This window comes from Acomys russatus, chromosome 25, assembly GCF_903995435.1.
Source record: "Acomys russatus chromosome 25, mAcoRus1.1, whole genome shotgun sequence".
In the NCBI taxonomy this organism is placed as follows: Eukaryota; Metazoa; Chordata; class Mammalia; order Rodentia; family Muridae; genus Acomys; species Acomys russatus.
In genome coordinates this window covers 51,544,914-51,563,187 of record NC_067161.1, presented here as the reverse complement: position 1 = coordinate 51,563,187, position 18,274 = coordinate 51,544,914, and the positions used below count along the sequence as shown (strand labels likewise).

Genomic DNA, 18,274 nt, shown 5'->3' with positions numbered 1-18,274 from the left:
GCCTGGGATGGAACCCTGCTTGAAGGACCTCAGATGGGTCTGGGGACAGGGGAGGATTTAGAGTGGGCAGACACAGGCAGATTCACCAAGGTGAGCCTGGAGGTTAGATGTGGTACATGCAGCCACGGGTTGCCCAGAGTTGTCAGGTGGCTGTACCAGGAAGCACACAGAGCATGTGTAGCTGACCTGGGTCTATGTGCCACATAAGTGGGCTAGCGGGTCCCATTTTGGCTAACCCATCCTCACACAGTTCTCTCCTTTGTCACATAATCCTTATACTCACTTCAACTTTGAACCCATTTTCATATCACAAGTGTCTTGCTCAATCTGCACCCCTCAAATCTTTTACCCTACCTATCTCTTGGGCTCATTATAGTTTCTTGACCTCTAGAGACACTCCAATGAGCTTTACATGGTCCTAAATCTAGATTAGAAGCTACAGGCAATAATTGCTGCTGAGGAAAATCAGTCTTCTCCAGAGACAAACACTCATAGCTTATCCAGTGCCAAGTGGTCAGTATTATACACATCGACATAACAGCAGCACAAAATGGCATCCGCATACTGTGTGTGGTAAGCATGTGTGTGTGTATGTGTGTATGTATGTTTATACTATGTTTATGTATATGTATGTGTGTATGTACGAATGTATGTATGCATGCACGTATGTAATGATCATTACAGAAAAAAGGTTGTGAAGAAAGGGACACAGGAGAAGTGGAGTAATGATGTAAATATAAAATGTAATAGGGAATTTCCAAAAATTACCTTAAAGTAAACTTTTAAAACACAAATTAAACAAGCAAATCAAATATAAAGCTAGGATACATATATGACGGAAAACATGTGGCATTTGTCTCTGTAGGCATAGGCTACCTCACTAAGTGGAATATTTCCCATTTCCATCCACTTTCTGTTGACTATTATTGCCACCTTTGTGTGTGTGTGTGTGTGTGTGTGTGTGTGTGTGTGTGTATGCACATGCTATGCATATATATGTGTATGTATGTTTGCATGTGTGGGGACATATATGAGTGGGGATTTGCACAGTGTGTGTTTATGTAAGCACACTAAAATGATATGAGGAATCTTCCTCAGTTGCTCTCTTACTCATGGAGGCAGACACTTTATCATCTACATTCAGAGCTCATCCACAGAGCAAGTCTTGCAAACCATCTTACCCTGGGGAATCTCCTGTCTCAGTTTTCCGAAGCTGAAATGACAGGGGCCATAGTGCCCATGCAGCATGTAAGCAGTGTCTCGGGATACAAAGTCTCGTCCACATGATTTTGCTGCAAGCTCCTTAACTGATGAGTCATCTTGCTGCCCAGGTGCTTCTGAAGTGGGACGGAACTAAAGGGGATTTAGGCGTAAAATGATTACAGATACATTTCAGCTGGAAGATCTTAGAGAAAGAGGTCTGGGGAAAGCTGAGCCGTCTCTTGGCACCTAAGACAGACAAGGCCTGAGCCAGGCAGACCTTGGCCTCAGACATGAGTGGCCAGCTTGCCGCACTCAGGGTTAGAAGTCCTCCTACAGAAGACAATGAGAGCAGATATATAGATCCTCATTTCAGAGGTAAGTAGGCCCCTGAAGCCAGGTCCTCAGGGCTAATTGTGTAAGCTGATGCTATTCTCGGTGCTCTCACCATATTTTCTCCAGCACCTTGTCCATGGCAGGACAGACAGCTGCCTTGTACTTTGGGTAACTGGCAAGTGTTGAGGGATGAACTTGGATTCTGGTCCAAGGTGCGTCCTCCTGTCTTTCCTGACTTGAGTTCCTTCTAATGAAAATGCTGAGATGAGATCTGTGCTCATGCCCAAACTGGAGAGATGGCTCTTCAGGTGCACTGGTTAGAGGGAAGGGAAGTGAGGCAGGAGAAGTAAACCCCAGCAAAGTTCACAGTAGCAAGCAAGTTACATCAAAAGCAAATGTCTTAGTTTGTATTCTGTTACCGTAACTGAAGATAGAAACTGGGTAACTTTTGTTATTCTAATATTTTGATTGGTTGATTGAATTACTGACTCACTGGACTGACTAACTGATTGATTGCAACCTAGGATGGTTTCCAATTTGCCGTATAGAAAAGCTGGCCATGGGCTCCTGATTCTCCTCCTGCCTTTGTCTTCTGAGTGATGAATTATAGGACTACACCACTATACTCAGTGATTTTCTTTTTGGTTTGTTTGTTTGTTTGTTTGTTTGTTTGTTTGTTTGTTTTTCAAGACAGAGTTTCTCTGTGTAGCCTTGGCTGTCCTGGACTCACTTTGTAGACCAGGCTGGCCTCGAACTCACAGACATTCACTTGTGTCTGTCATTAAAGGCATGCTCCACCATGACCAATTGCTCAGAGAGTTTTTTGAACATGCTTATATATAATATAGTTCTGAAGGCTGAAAGTCCAACACTGGAAACTATATATACCCAGCCTCAAAAAAGTATAAAGGAAAGCAGATGTGTGCAAGAAAGAAAGGGTAGCCCTCCCCACAGCAGCTTGATGGTTCCTAGAAGAACAGCATTGGTCACTATTAAGGGGCTGTAAACACTCACACTACACCTGTATCCCTTACTGCTATGTTGGCATCTGAGTTTCAACATGAGTTTCAAAAGGGACAAAAGACACCACAACAGTAGCCACAAACAAGGCTTGTTGTTACCAGAGATACATGGAAGGCAATACAAAGTATTCCCAGGGTTGCCAGGCCTATGGACAGGGGACCAAGTCTATGTCCTGAAACATGAAGTCTATGGAATCCCGAGACCATTCCATCAGACCCAATATCTCAGGGCCTGTAGAATGATGCTGTCAGTGCTGAAATGGTGGAGCCCAGTAGGATCTGTCAGAAGCAGACATCTGCTCCCCTGTCTGTAATCTTCACCACTACTCCATGACCTCCCACAGGGAGAGTCCGAAGCCCTGAATTACAGATGGGGAAGCTGAGCTCAGTGGAGCTGCTGAATCATCCCTGACTGAGCACAGGGTTGGTTCTGTGAGCTCACCATTTATTCTCAGCCTCAAGAACAGGTCTGGCAAAGGGTAGGAAGTTGATAAGTATCTGAAGCATGAATGAATGTTGGACAGAATCATTATTAGTAACATGAAGACTTGAACTACAATCTTCTACTCTAAATTTCACATTTTCTGCACTGCACTGTTCAGAATATACTTATGTCCAAAGACTATGTTGTCCAGCTTAGAGAGATGAACAAATTGATGCAAATATTAAAGGATCAGATGGAGGAAGGGAAGGAAGGGGGGAGGGACTGAGGGAGGGTGGAGGGAGGGACTGAGGGAAAGACGGAGGGAGGGATGGAGGAAGGAAGGAAGGAGGGAGGAACGGAGGGAGGGATGGAGGAAGAAAGGAAAAAGGAGGGAGGGCCTGAGGGAGGACGGAGGAGGGATAGAGGAAGGAAAGATTGAATGAACAAACAACTCTAATATGTACACTTCTGCCCTATCTTTCTCTCTTTTATTTAGAAACCATTCCAGAAATATATGAGAAGCAAGAAGGAAAGACTTTTTGCCCCACACAGTCACTTACAAGGGAGAATTTGTCCCAAAATGTCATAGAGCTACTGCTCCTACACAAATCTTGCCAAAGAGGGTCAGAGAACTGGGTCAGGGAAAGCAGGCATCAACGTGTAACAGAAGAAGAAGGACGCATAATTGAGATCCAAAACTTATTTGGCCCAAGCACAGGAACTCAGAGGAAGCCTCAGTTAGTTGTACTACAGGGGGCTGCTGGGATTGGGAAGTCAACGCTGGCCAGGCAGGTTAGGAGAGCCTGGGAGGAAGGCCAGCTCTACAGGGATCGCTTCCAGCATGTCTTCTTCTTCAGCTGCAGAGAGCTGGCCCAGTGTGAGCGGCTAAGTCTGGCTGAGCTCATAGCACAAGGCCAGGCTGTGCCCACAGCTCCCATCAGGCAGATCCTGTCTCACCCTGAGAAGCTGCTCTTCATCCTGGATGGCATAGATGAGCCAGCATGGGTCTTGGAGGATCAGAATCCTGAGCTCTGTCTGCACTGGAGCCAGCCACGGCCTGTGCACACACTGCTGGGCAGTTTGCTGGGGAAATCCATCCTCCCGGGGGCTTCCTTCCTGCTCACAGCTCGGACCTCAGCTCTACATAGCTTCATTCCTTCACTGGCGCAGCCACGTTGGGTGGAAGTCCTGGGCTTCTCTGAGTCAAGACGGAAGGAATACTTCTACAAATATTTTGCAAAGGAAAGTGATGCAATTGCAGCTTTTTGTTTAGTTGAATCAAAACCAGTGCTCTTCACCCTGTGTGAGGTTCCCTGGGTGTCCTGGCTGGTCTGCACTTGCCTGTCACAGCAGATGGAGAAGCAGGAAGTCCTCTTACTGACCTCACAGACCACCACAGCCCTCTGCCTCAAATATCTTTCCCAGAGAATCCCAGGTAAGCATCTGGGGCCCCAGCTCAGAGCTCTCTGCTCACTGGCTGCTGAAGGGATCTGCAAAAGAAGGAGCCTGTTCAGTGAACATGATCTCGTGATCCAAGGGTTGGCTAAGGCTGACATTGTGACCTTCCGGAAGATCGGTGTCCTTCAAAAGCAGCCCGGCTCTACGAGCTACACCTTTGCCCACTTCTGTCTCCAGGAGTTCTTTGCAGCGATGTCCTTTGTTTTGTGGGACAGTGAGGATAGATGTGGTTTTATGGAAAACTACAGAATTGTGGAAACACAAAAAGAAGTGTATGGAAGAGATGCTCGGTATGAGGCACCCACTATGCACTTTATATTCGGCCTTTTGAATAAACAAAGAATCAGAGAAATGCAAAAGTTCTTTTCCTGCAGACTGCCTTGGAAGACAAAGTTGAGCTGGCTACGGGGCATCCTAGGGGAAACCCTACCCCATCAACTGGATTCTCTGGGTTTGTTCCACTGTCTGTATGAGAATCGGGAAGAGGCGATACTGACAAATGTGATGCAGGATTTTCAAGAAACAATGGTGCGTGGCCCAAATGATGTGGCTCACACACAGCTCCAGACAAACGTGAGGCACCTGGTGATACAGACAGATGTGGAGCTCATGGTGGTCACTTTCTGCATAAAGTTCTGCCACCACGTGAAGAGTCTTCAGCTGTACAGCGGTGGATGTCAGGGACACAAGCTGACAGTCCCCGGCATAGTTCTGTGAGTATCCAGACACAGCCCTCTCTCAGCTTCCCAATGGATCCCATGGTCCCTCATGTTCTGAGCAGCAGAAACACTCTTAGCTGGACCCAGGGCAGCAGGACACACGCTGTGACATCTAACTGCTGAATCTGACTGTCTTCCTCTGTTTGCCTCTGTGTGCCTGAGCATGGGATGGGCCTATAAACTTCTGTCTCTCCCTGTGCTTGGTGAGGACCACCCAGCTTCTTTGATTCAACTCATTTTCACCTTTCACAGGCTTACAGTGGCCACTGTTACTGATTGTCCTTCTCTTTTTTGATATTATTTATTAATTTATTCAGATGACATCTTGCTTGTTATCCCCTTACTTGTATCCTCCCGTTTCTCCCTCCCTCTTTCACCCTGTCTGTGACAGAAGGGGACTTCCTCCACCACCATATGGTCACAGCATACCAAGTCTCATCTTGGTAGTCTGCCTATTCTTTCTCTGAGTGCCACCAGGCCTCCTCACCAAGGGGAAGTGGTCAAATATGGGGCACCAGAGTTCATGTTAGAGTCAGTCTCTGCTGTCCACACAACTGTGGAGAATGTCCTGTCCATTGGCTAGATCTGAGTAGGGGTTGAATGTTTACTGCATGTATTGTCCTTGGTTGGTGCAGTAGTTTGAGAAGAGCCCCCATGATCAGGGTCCAGATCCGCCCATCATGATGTCCTTCTTGTAGGTGTCTAGGACCCTCTGGATCCTTCTATTTCCCCATTCTCCCATACTTCTCTCACCTACAGTCCCAATAGGAGGTCCCCGCATCTATCCCAATCTCCTGATAAGTGAAGACTTTCATGGGACATCCCTCTTCGGGCTAGTGTCCAGTTATAAGTGAATATATACCATGTGAGTTTTTCTGGGTCTGGGTTAACTCACTCAGGATGATCATTTCTAGGTCCATCCATTTGTCCTCAAATTTCAGGATTGTCTTTCTTAACATGCTATCTTTCTGAGAAACTTCCCACTCCTGAAGGAACCATCCCCTATCCCCATGACAGTCACCTTGGTCCTGAGGACTTACTCAGAATGCATATGTATGAGAGTTCCTGTTTCCCCGGCCCAGAGGCCTTTCTGTGTGTGTCAATGAAGGCAGTCTGGCCCTGGCACTCACCTCAAAGGCTTCATAATTTCTTAACAATCCCAGCAGCAAGGTGGTTTCTGTTGGAATGACTCGTCTATTGGTGTTGAAGTCTCACACTATTAATGTGTAGGGTTTGATGTGTGATTTAAGCTTAATAATGTCTCTTTTATAAATATGGGTGCCCTTGCATTGGAGCATAGATATTCAGAATTAAGATATCATCTTAGTGGATATTTTTGATGAGTACAAAGTGTCCTTCCCCGTCTTTTTTGATAACTTTTGGCTGAAAGTCCATTTTATTAGATACTGGAATGGCTACTCCTGCTTGTTTCTTGGGTCCATTTGCTTAGAAACCCTTTTTTCAGCCCTTTTCCCTGAGGTAATGTCTGTCTTTGATGTTGAGGTGTGTTTCTTGTATGCAGCAGAATGATGGATCCAGATTTTCCATCCATTCTGTCAGTCTGTGTCTTCTTATTTTGGAATTGAGTCCATGGACATTAAGAGATATTAAAACCAATGACTGTAAATTCCTGTTAATTTGATGGTGTGTGTGGGTGTGTGTGTGTGTGTGTGTGTGTGTGTGTCTTCTTTTGGTTTTGCTGATGTAAAATTATTTATTTCCCGTGTTTTCTTGGGTGTAGGTAAACTTGTTAGGTGGGAGTTTTCCTTCTAGCATCTTCTGTAGGGCTGGATTATTTTAAATTTGGATTTGTCATGGACTATCTTGATTTCTCCATCTATTGTGATTGAAAATTTTTTGGGTATAGTAGTCTGGGCTGGCATCTATGGTCTCTTGGGGTCTGCATGATACCTGTCCAGGCCCTTCTGGCTTAAAAGTCTCTATTGAGAAGTTTGGTGTAATTCTGATAGGCCTGCCTTTATGTGTTACATGGCCTTTATCCCTCGTGACTTTTAATAGTCTTTCTTTGCTCTGTACATTTAGTGTTTTATTATGTGTTGGGAGGATTTTCTTTTCTGGGCCAATCTATGCAGTATTCCGTAAGCTTCTTATGTCTTATAGGCAACTCTTTCTTTAGGTTAGGAATTTTTTCTTGTATGATTTTGTTGAACTTTTGAGCTAGAAGTCTCCTTCTTTTATTTCTATTATTCTTGGGTTTGGTCTTTTCACAGTCTCACAAATTTCCTGGATGTTTTATGCCAGAAACATTTTAGATTTAACATTTTCCTTGACTGATGCATCCGTTTCTTCTATAGCATCTTCTACATCTGAGATTCTGTTCTCCGTCTCCTGCGTTTTGTTAGTGATGCTGTGTTTGTAGTTTCTGTTCTCTTACCTCGGTTTTCCATCTCCAGTATCCCTTCAATTTTTGTTTTCTTTATCGATTCTTTTTCCATTTTCAAGATTTGAAGAGCATTATTCAACCTGTTTGTTTGTATTTTCCTATATTTCTTGAAGGGATTTATTTGTTCTCTCTTTAAAGGCCTCTCTTGTGTTTCAGCTGTGTTGTGGTGTCCAGGACTTGCCGCAGTAGGATAGGAAGGCTCTGGCGGTATCATGTTGCCCTGGCTCTTGTTGATTGTGCTCTTACACTGGCCTTTTCCATCTCAGTTCTGCAGTTATTATATGTGTAGGTGTTGATTTCTGAGTTTATCTTCTTGGGTGCATTTTCCCCCAGGTTTTCCCCCCTTGGTTTCAGTTTCCTCTCTATTTCCTGGCCTGAGTAGCCTGGGACTCTGCTGAATAGTGAGTCTTCAGGTCTAGTAGGGTGTCTCCCGTGGGGTTCTGTGGTCTGTGTGGCCTCTGTGGTTCTGAGTGCTAATGTTGCCTCTTGGATCTCTAATACCAGTGTGGCCTGGAGTCCACAGTGCCAGAGTGGCCAGCGGGAAAGCAGGTGGAGTTCTGGGCATCTCTAATACCAGTGTGGCCTGGAGCCCACAGTGCCAGAGTGGCCAGCGGGAAAGCAGGTGGAGTTCTGGGCATCTCTAATACCAGTGTGGCCTGGAGCCCACAGTGCCAGAGTGGCCAGCGGGAAAGCAGGTGGAGTTCTGGGCATCTCTAATACCAGTGTGGCCTGGAGTCCACAGTGCCAGAGTGGCCAGCAGGAAAGCAGGTGGAGTTCTGGGCATCTCTAATACCAGTGTGGCCTGGAGCCCACAGGGCCAGAGTGGCCAGCAGGAAAGCAGGTGGAGTTCTGGGCTGGACACTCGAGTTCAGGAGGACGGGTTGGAGTTTGCTACTGTTAGATGTGATTTAGGGGAACTTGGCAGGCAGGGAATAGGGTTTGAGTCTTACCTGGTTGAAGTTGGTGCTTGCAGACCTCCAGGAGTGCAGACAAAGTTGTGGACTTGAAAATGGAGCACAGGGGATAGGGTCAAGGCTTTGAAATAGTAAAACCTGACCTCAATGGCACACTTGCACAAGCCACCTCCTTCCCAGAGAGTACCATGAGTTGAACAAACCAATCAATGTCCGTGACGCTGGGTGACATCTAATTCAAAACACCACATCTAGCAAGCACAAGACCCTAGCTTTGATCCACAGCAGAAAGGAAAATTTGTGTAATACCCTTTAATCTTTTCTTTATATACTTCTCTTGGGAAAATTGAGCCGTGCTTTATTGATTACCTTGCATTCACATTTATTTTCTTAATGCATCAAGGCTGTCTTCTGGAACTGAATGTCTCCTATAGTATCATACCGAAGAGTCTTATGAAAACCTCTACAGAGAATGACTTGGCCAACTACATCATTTTCCTAACCTTGGCCTTTTTAGGTTTTTTCCAAGTGTCTATAGTTTAAAAAAGTTATTCCTTGATACAGATGTAATGAGAAGAGGTGGGCTTATGTGGAAGAATTCTGAGTATGTCCAGAGACAACAGAAAAATAGGGCAAAAAGAACCAGGAACACCAGCCTCCTTGAAAACCACAGTGACCTTGGGAGCCTGGGGACAGCCCCATGGAAAAGTGACAGGCTTCAGCTGCTAGTGAGAAAGTAAAGTTGAGAGGAAAATGTCAGCCAAACAAGGCAGGAAGACAAACAGAAGGGTACTGCACACAAGAAGACCAGTTCAGGGATGGAGACTGACTAAGCTAAGTCAAGAGAAAAGACCAGCTCAGGGAATTAGGGCATAAAGGTGGCAGGATTATGACTTCTTCTGTATGTGTCTTGTTATGGCACCTCAGGCGTCTTAAGTAATACAGTCAGTGTAAACACCAACCACACGTCAAAAATGCCCATCTTCGGTGGACAGAGGAGCCTGTGAGGCCACTTGCTTCTCTTTCTGAAGATATGAATCCATTCTCAGCACCCACATCATAGGTCTCACACTACCTATAACTACAGTCCCAGAGGGTCCCAGGCCCTGCTTCTCGCCTCTTCTGCCTCCTGCATCGATACAGTGCACGCATACCAGTAGGAATACAAACATACATGTAAAGTAAAAATAAAATAAAATGTAAATTTTTTTAAAGATCATTCTTTGTTTGTAATGCTACACTACAAATGTTGCACAACTAGGTATGGTGCTACTCTCTGCCTCTTGATGTTAGTAGCTTAGTCTAGCCTGGAAATCAACATTCTTATACCTTGTAAGCTTTGTTGCTGGCGTTCAGGAATAAAGAAATGCACTACAATTCTGAAATGATCTCTCTGTCTCTCTGTCTGTCTCTCTCTCAGTTTGTGTGTGTGTTTCTCTTTGTTTCTCTCTCTTTTTGTATCTCTGTTTCTCTGTCTCTGTTTTTGTTTCTCTCTATGTCTCTGTCTCTCTGTCTCTGTCTCTGTCTCTCTCTGTCTGTCTGTCTGTCTCTCATTGTGTCCTCTCTCCCTTCTCTGTGTCCCTATTCTTGGAAGCATACATGGGCCATGTGAGCCAGCACAGCTCTAGTGTTTATGATAATGTTCAACATCCCATCCCAGAGCATGCTCAACGACCTGTCCTGACCTCTCCTCCAATACCCCTTTCCAGTTTTGCCTTATGAGACACTAGAATTCTGTTCCAAAGGAGAGCAGGTGCATTCACATCAGAGGGAAGAAACGTATCAGAATTCCCATTGTCCCTCTTTGTGCCAGGCCTTCAGATGAGCACTACAGACTAAATAGAAAAGATGCCAGCCATTTTTACAGCCTGTGGGACACCTCCACTGAGTGAGAAACAGACACATGAACTGAGCACACGGCATGCTATCCTAAAGAATGAAGATGAGGAACCACATGGAGAAAAGGACTAAGAAGTGAGGGCAAAGGAACACGTAGAAGGCCGGTGAATTCTGGGGACGGCATATCAAGGCCTGGGGATCAGGTAGAAATAAATCCAATCTCCTCTGTGGAGCTGCACATGGAGACCACGCATGCACAAGCCATAATCACTCCAGAACCTCTCTCTCCCCCTCAGGGGCAGGTGGACCCCAGTCATTGATGCCAGCTGGAAGATTCTCTTCTACAATCTTAAATTTACCAGAAACCTGAAGCAGCTGGACCTAAGTGGGAATGCACTGAGCTTCACTGCAGTGCAGAGTCTTTGCCGCACCCTGAAACACTCTGGCTGCCACCTAAGGACCTTGTGGTGAGTCTGGTCAAGGTTCTCCCCTGAGGAGGGATGGATGACGGGAGAGCAATGGCAAAAACTGAGTCTAGGGTGAGGATTGGTATTTATCAATTATTCACCGAACACCCTTTAACACACATGTAACACACGCCAGAATTGCTAAGATAAACAAGTCTTGCATCTTGGGGATTCTGTTCCTAGATATCATGAGAGAGATTGACATTCACCAAGGAACCCCACTAGCTAATGATAACAGCAACCTATGGTGGCTCCAGGGGAACAAACTTCCTGAGGAACTGGACAAAGGAGAGCTGAGGAACACAGAGGCAAAGTAAAGCATGAGAGAGAAAGCTCCAGGTCCAGGGAATGCCATCTCCCCACTTCCTCCTGCCCTCTGCCCTAGTGACCAGACTTCTACTCTGTTTCTATGGACTCCAGCTTTCTTAAGATTTTATGTAATGAGTGAGAGCATACTCTATTCTTTGTCTGGTGAATATTACATCACATGGCACTTTAAAAATACCAGGGAGCTGTCCTGGGGCAGCACAGCAATGGTCCCCATGTACATTCCCTCACTCCTGCAGCTCATCTGTGAGACTCATGGAATTATACACCCAGACAAGAAGAGGCTCTCCAGAGAGCCAAGCGCTGCCAGGCCAGCATGCCAGGGATCACAGGGGAGACCTGAGCCCAGTTCCCAAGAGCAGTGAGCCCTGGAGAAGCTGACAGTGAGCATCTCCCATGCAGGCTTGTCGACTGTGGCCTCACGTCCAGCTGCTGCACAGTCCTGGCCTCAGTGCTCAGTGCTGGAACCAGCCTGACTGAGCTGGACCTGCAGCTGAATGACCTGGGTGACGATGGCGTGATGCTGCTATGTGAGGGGCTCAGGAGTCCTGCCTGCAGCCTCAGCATCCTGCGGTAAGCATGACCCTGTGATCCCTTTCTGAGTAGAAGGAGGGGAATGGAATTGGTGGGTGTTCTCCATGCAGCCCCTTCCTGCTGTCTGTAAGCTGCTTTCTCTCCTGTCCGTCCACCTCCCCAGCACAAGTCCACAGGCAGTTTGTAGAGAAATCTTTTCCAGGGGTTGCTGGCCAGTGCCCTTCATGGGCTCACAGGACCACAGAGGCTGCTGACCCCTGTACCAAGAGCCTCCTGGTTCTTCAGCTCATCAGGAAAAGCCCAGCTGCCTGTGCCCTGTGGCTTGTCTCTGTAAGGCCTTCTGTTTCACCACTCAAACATAAGGAGCAGCTGGGCAGAGAAGTCTGATCTCTTCCCTCTGGAGATGGCACTGCCCAGATGCTTGGCGCCTTTGTTTCCAGCCTGGTTTCAGCCATGACTGTTCCTCACACACTGAAGGGCATGTCCAGAACTGGCCTCTGCCTCAGGTCTGCCTTCCGGACAGCTCAGTTACATGTGAATCTCAGCTGCCTCCTTCCCTCCTGGAGGCAGAACAATCGTGACCTCTAAGGCTCCATCGCCCTCCACAGGGAGAGCATCCCATACAGCAGGAAGATGACAGTGCGCAGCCTCTCAGGGGTGCAGGAGCCTTCGCCCTCTGCCTGGTCTGTGCCTCACAGCAGGGTGATGGGAGGGATGTGTCCTGGCTTGGGAACCGAGGACTCAGAAACCCAGAGAAGGCAATTACTACACCAACAGCATCAGCAACCCTGGAATTGAGGGTCAGAAGAAGCGGACCAGAGGACCTCAGGCAGTGGCTCCTGGGTAACACAAGGCTTCCTTCCTTAGCACTAAAGGAAAGGACGGGGGAGGTGAGAATGACATCAAGGCTCTTTCTTTCTGGATAATTCCATGAAGCCTCACGTCCCAGCACGACGTGTTCATTTTGAAGAGCTGCCAAGAATCTCTTTGCAGATACGGCCATGACCTCCAGCCACTGGGAATGCTGATGGCTACAGAGGTGCCCTTTGTCAGCAACAGTGCCCTCACCTATGGCCATGTTCCCCTTCCTGGGACAGTCTGCTTCCAATAACTGACCTGTGGGGAGTGGGTATAAAGGTCCAGCCCCTCATATCAGCTCTGGAATGTTCCAATGGTTCTCATCCTGGATTCAGGTCTCCTGCACACTGAGCAAGGCCACTGAGACTGCCTCATGGACACAGCTCCCTCTGCTCAGCCTACTGTTCTCTCCTTTGTCCTGACTTTTGATCAAGAATAAGCCTGAAGAAGCCTCCTCATTGGCTCCACCCACAGACAACAGAATCCTAGACTCTGGGGTCTCAAGATCCTGTGGAGGATCCCAGAAGAAACAGCCCCCCTTGTACTTGCAGGCTGGACCAGGCCCCTCTCAGTGACCAGGTGATTGCAGAGCTCAGGGCTCTGGAGGCAGAGAAGCCTCAGCTGCTCATCTCCAGCACATGGTAAGTGGGGGAACACAGAACGCCCTGTGGTCAACACAGGCCCTATGTGGCTGCTACTGAGCTAAGAGGTGGGAAAAGGGTTCTGAGGTGGTGAGGAAAGACAGCGGCTGACCCTGGGCACTGAATATAAGGACTAGAGATTGTGTCTCACAGCTCTGGACACAGGAAGGGCAAGGACATGGGCCCTGCATCCAGAGAAGCCCTTCTTGCTCATCCATCTGATTGTATAATAGGGAAGGCTGAGAGCAACAGGCCAAGCTGGCTTCTGTGACAAGTCTAGCCAGGCCACAGAAACATAGCCCTGGGGTGATGGCTTTAACGCCTTCATGAAGGCTGAGCCCTTGTGACATCATTGCGTCTTACCCTTCATTCTCTGAGCACCGTGGGTTAACTTTCCAGTGTGTGAGCACTGGGGGACACATTCAAATACAGCAAAGAGGGGTTGAAGTCATTCTGGTTCTGTCCCCAAGGATGCCCTGGAGGATGTGGTCCTGCATAGTTATGGCCCAGAGAAGGAGCACGGGCCTGAGTTCAGAGTCAGATGAGTTGGGTTTTATGTGCAGAGATCGTGTACACAGCCCTGGTTTCCCTGGTTACTCCTGACATCTGAGGGAATTAACATGTCTGTGTGCAGGAAGCCACGTGTGGTGGTTCCCACCAAGAACACAGATGGAGAAGAAATGGGTGATGGCCTGACCTCACTCAAGTGGCAGAGACCACAGTCAGGTATGTGATGGGACCAGTCCCAGAGCATCCTGAGTACAGGGTGAAGGACAGGACCAGGCCCAGAGCATCCTGAGTACAGGGTGAAGGACAGGACCAGGCCCAGAGCATCCTGAGTACAGGGTGAAGGACAGGACCAGGCCCAGAGCATCCTGAGTACAGGGTGAAGGACAGGACCAGGACCAGAGCATCCTGAGTACAGGGTGAAGGACAGGACCAGTCCCAGAGCATCCTGAGTACAGGATGAAGGACAGGACCAGGCCCAGAGCATCCTGAGTACAGGGTGAAGGACAGGACCAGGCCCAGAGCATCCTGAGTACAGGATGAAGGACAGGACCAGGCCCAGAGCATCCTGAGTACAGGGTGAAGGACAGGACCAGGCCCAGAGCATCCTGAGTACAGGGTGAAGGACAGGACCAGGACCAGAGCATCCTGAGTACAGGATGAAGGGGCATCTGTGGGAGGAAGCCATCGTTTCTTTCTTTTTTGGATTTTTTTAAAATTTCATACACAAGGAACATATTTGTATGATGTGTAGTCCTCTATCTATTCACTCCAGCTCTTCCCATGTTCCATCCTCAAACTCTCAAGTTCCTGGCCTCTCCCTTAATATTATTATTAAATATATGTGTGATATATGCACACGTGTATACATATGTATATAGAAATACAACCTGATGAGCCCATTTAGTATTAGTCGTGTATGTATGTTCCAGGCTGGGGTTGGATACCCTATTAGGGAGCTCTTTCTGGGGAAGACTGATTTTATCTCTCTCTCTCAGCAGCTATTAGTTACCCATAGTTTGTCATCTGGGGGAGGGTCCTTGTGAAATTTCCCCATCCACATAAGTGTGTCAACTGGTGCTGTCATTGGGCAGATCTTGTTGGGGCAGCAGTATTGCTGAGATCTCATGAGTGCAACTTCCCTGTCACATGTAGAAAACATGATCACACGCGTCCTGGAAGACGTCATCAGTTCTATCCAACATCTATAATATGAAACGTTACAGGCTCACAACGAAGAATAGCCCCATCCCTTACAACACCATCCATGCCTAGAAGCCGGAGGGAATACTGCTTTCTTCTCTGCGAGCCTTGGAGGCCACAGCTGCACCTCTCTCTCGGGGCTGTGGGTGCATCAGGCTCTGTACCAGGACTTCCTGTTCTGAGCTGCTATGACCCACGCATCACCCTCCCATCCTTGCTCACCCATCTTTTGAGTTAGGTTCTTTTTTCAACATACCCACAGGAGACATGTTAGGAAAAGCAACATTTCTGGACCAGCAGGAAAGGAAATACAAACGCTGTGTTGGGAGAAGGTATTACTGTGGGAAAGTTGTGCAGAAGGCAAGCAGTGGGCTCAAAACATACACAAATATATACCTAAGTATATATATTTCATATATACACACGTACACACATATATACATAAATACATTTCATATATATGCATAACATATACATGCACACACACATATATACATAAATATGTACATTTAATATATATACACATAGCATACTGAAGGAGAGAGAAATCTGGTTTTGTTATGATCCCAAGTGTGGGAGATCAGGTGAGGTTAATCCACTAGAAGTCAAACCACCTCACGCGGAAGCTTGATTGTTACCAGCTGAAAAGAACCATGAACTCTGGGAGGAGATATATAAATGAGCCCAAAACTGGAGGCGGGGCTTTTTGGTGACTTGGGATAGTTTTGGCTGTTCATCGCTGCCCTTCAAGACGCTCCTAGAGAGAACCGCTCGAGGGAAGGCTTCGGGGCTCCAGCTCCTACTGAGGTTCTGGGTTCTGGTTAGTCCAGGTTCCAGCAGAAGAAACCCTGCTGATTACGTCAGGAGAATCGTTCCTCAGAACTGATATCCTTACGGTTTTGTTACTTTAATCCTCTTTTCTTATTGGTTAGGTTAGTCGGATTCTAAGTGACGTACTCTCAGTTAATAAGTTCATAATAAAACATATTTGTTAAGAAAATTGAGCCCACAGCATGCATACATACATGCATACACACATGTATACATAAATACCTTTCACACATATACACACATATATACATAAATACACACATTTCATATATATATATACATGCATACACACACATACATATGAAGAGGTTGTTCAGCTACAGTCGGGCCTGGGGCTGAGCCAAAAAAGTGAACTCTACCAAGCCCTGAAGGAGGCCTGTTCTCGCCTAACCCTAGAACTCTGGGAGGTGTGGGGCAGGGCCCTTGGGGAATGGGTAATCTGAAAACTCAACCCCTGAGGCCGGAGCCTTGAATTAGGTCTCTGCCTGATCTTTATTTTGGCCTCCATTCCACCATCTCTGATCCCCCTTGGCTTGTTCTTGGTTCTGTAAAGACCGCAAGAGTCTTGATGGCTCCAGGTGGACATACTCAGAGATCTTATTCCCTCAGGACAACTTGCCTGTGAAAGCCAAGGTATCTATCTGGGGGTGGAGTGGGCAAAGTGGGGGATTAACTAGGCGGGTCCCAGCTAGTGTCCTAAGGTGATAGGCTACACAACAGGTGCCAAGGCCACCGGGGATCTAACTTTCTTTTTATCTTTGTTTGCCTCCTAGCTGAGAGGAGTGCCGGCTTCGGGTTTCAGCTGTCGGTCCCTATGCTAATTAGCTGCCGCTAGAGGAGCAGAGCGCTAGGGAGGTGGGGCAGGACCCCTTGATCTGGCTTCCTTATCTCCCGAGGGCGGGAAGGAATGTGGTCACGTGACCCGGGCCTGGGAGAACTCTTTCTTGCAGCAGTACTTAAGTCTCCCTGCAGCTATGTTTTACAACTTGTCACTGTAACCCTGAGATAGTGGATCTTAATTCTCTGGACTCACATGACAAATAAAATACCTGCCATTTGTTCTCAATACTGCCTGGCCACTCCGTTCTTAGAGGGGAGAGAGACAAGAACACGGTAGGAGACAGTCTCCATCTAGCATTTCCTAAGCGTAAAAAAAAAAAAAAAAAGAAAAAAAAGACAGCGAGGAGGCAAGAGCCCACACCATGAATCAGTCCCAGATAATAAGTATGCTTTGACCACAGTATTTAACCACAGCCATAGATCCCTAAGACAGGAACTGGTCCCAGAATAGTGGGGTATTACGGGGAGACACCTGATCATGTGTTTTGGTGAGGATTTTGGAAGGACGTTGAAACTTTGGACTAGAAAAGCCATTGACAAGATCTTGGTGGGCTGTTCTGTAGGCGCTTGGCAGATAAACGTTAATGAACACAAGTTCTTTACTGGAACCTTCAGTTCTTGGAGATCTGCCGATCTGCTTTAACGAACCTGAGAAAGGACAGGGACCCAAACATGCTGAGTCCTCCCATTTTGGCATAAAGGGAACCCCAAGATCTGCTGAAGGTTCCTGTCCGGAGCAGCGGGGAGTTGGACCTTCAGACCTTGCTCTCTCCTGCCACCTGCAGGAGGAAGCTACCACTGCACCCTTAACTCTCAAGGAGGCTGAGGAGAAACCAGAAACAAAGCTGAGTCTTAGAGTGCTGGGAAGTGACGATGTCATTGAAAGTCAGCGTCCTCCTAATGATTAATGTCAACCAGACACCTCCCCCCTTCTCTCTGTCTCTCTCTCTCTCTGTCTCTGTCTCTCTCTGTCTCTCTCTGTGTCTGTCTCTGTCTGTCTGTGTCTCTCTCTCTGTCTGTCTGTCTGTCTCTCTCTGCCTCTCTGTCTGTCTGTCTGTCTGTCCGTCTGTCCGTCTCTCTCTCTCTCTCTCTCTCTCTCTCTCTCTCTCTCTCTCTCTCTCTCTCTCTCTCTCTCTCTCTCTCTCTCTCTCTCTCTCTCTCTCTCTCTCTCTCTCCTTTGTTAGGTTTTCAGGGTCCTGGGAACAAAGCCATTCTGTAACATGGTGCCCCTTCAGCAAGAACAAGTGCACATTACCCATACAAGACTTGTGAACAAGCGGCCCAGAAGCTAAATTTGTAACAGTTAACATCCAGAGATAAGCCAAACCCCACTAACAGATGCTGGAAAGATGGCTCAGTGGTGCAGAGCACGGGCTGTTCACACAGAGGACCCAGATTCGATTCCCAGCACCTACATGGAAGCCCTCACCTGTCTCCAACTCCAATTTCAAGAGACCCAGTGCCCTCTTCTGACCTCAGTGGGCCTTTCACGTGCATGGAAAGTTATGCATGCAAGAAAATTATACATACATAATAAAAAAAACTTTAATTAAAAAAAACCATATTGTGGTGATGTGCGTATACCAGAATACTATATTAAAATTAGCAATTAAAAATAAACTACTAAAAAAAAAAATAAAAATAAATAAAATAAAAAATAAAAATAAATAAATAAATAAACTACTGAGGGCACAAGGATGGAAGTGTAGACTGGGAAGCAAGTGGGATTAGGGTGAAATTCCCAAATAAT

The 18,274-nt window shown here is 47.0% G+C and overlaps 2 protein-coding genes across 2 annotated transcripts in view; one reads left to right on the top strand and one right to left on the bottom strand.

The window, feature by feature from the left end:
- The window catches only part of LOC127207965 (NACHT, LRR and PYD domains-containing protein 1a allele 5-like), a 34,041-nt gene extending 32,546 nt beyond the window's left edge, over positions 1 to 1,495 (bottom strand). The window contains 2 exon segments of the mRNA XM_051167304.1: positions 1,182 to 1,353; positions 1,481 to 1,495. Of these exon segments, the coding sequence (XP_051023261.1) occupies positions 1,182 to 1,353; positions 1,481 to 1,495 (187 nt within the window).
- Positions 1,494 to 17,432, top strand: LOC127207963 (NACHT, LRR and PYD domains-containing protein 1a-like). The gene is made up of 7 exons (XM_051167303.1): positions 1,494 to 1,578; positions 3,479 to 5,153; positions 10,613 to 10,783; positions 11,513 to 11,683; positions 13,054 to 13,143; positions 13,778 to 13,869; positions 17,140 to 17,432. The coding sequence occupies exons 1-7, from the start codon at positions 1,494 to 1,496 to the stop codon at positions 17,430 to 17,432; spliced, it is 2,577 nt and encodes an 858-aa protein (XP_051023260.1).
- Positions 17,433 to 18,274: the final 842 nt, after the last annotated feature.

Coding starts and splice junctions, on each gene's coding strand:
- LOC127207963 (XM_051167303.1), top strand. CDS start 1,494: ATGAGTGGCCAGCTTGCCGCACTCAGGGTTAGAAGTCCTCCTACAGAA. Junction 1,579..3,478: donor TATAGATCCTCATTTCAGAG/GTAAGTAGGCCC, acceptor TCTTTTATTTAG/AAACCATTCCAGAAATATAT. Junction 13,870..17,139: donor GTGGCAGAGACCACAGTCAG/GTATGTGATGGG, acceptor TGGAACCTTCAG/TTCTTGGAGATCTGCCGATC.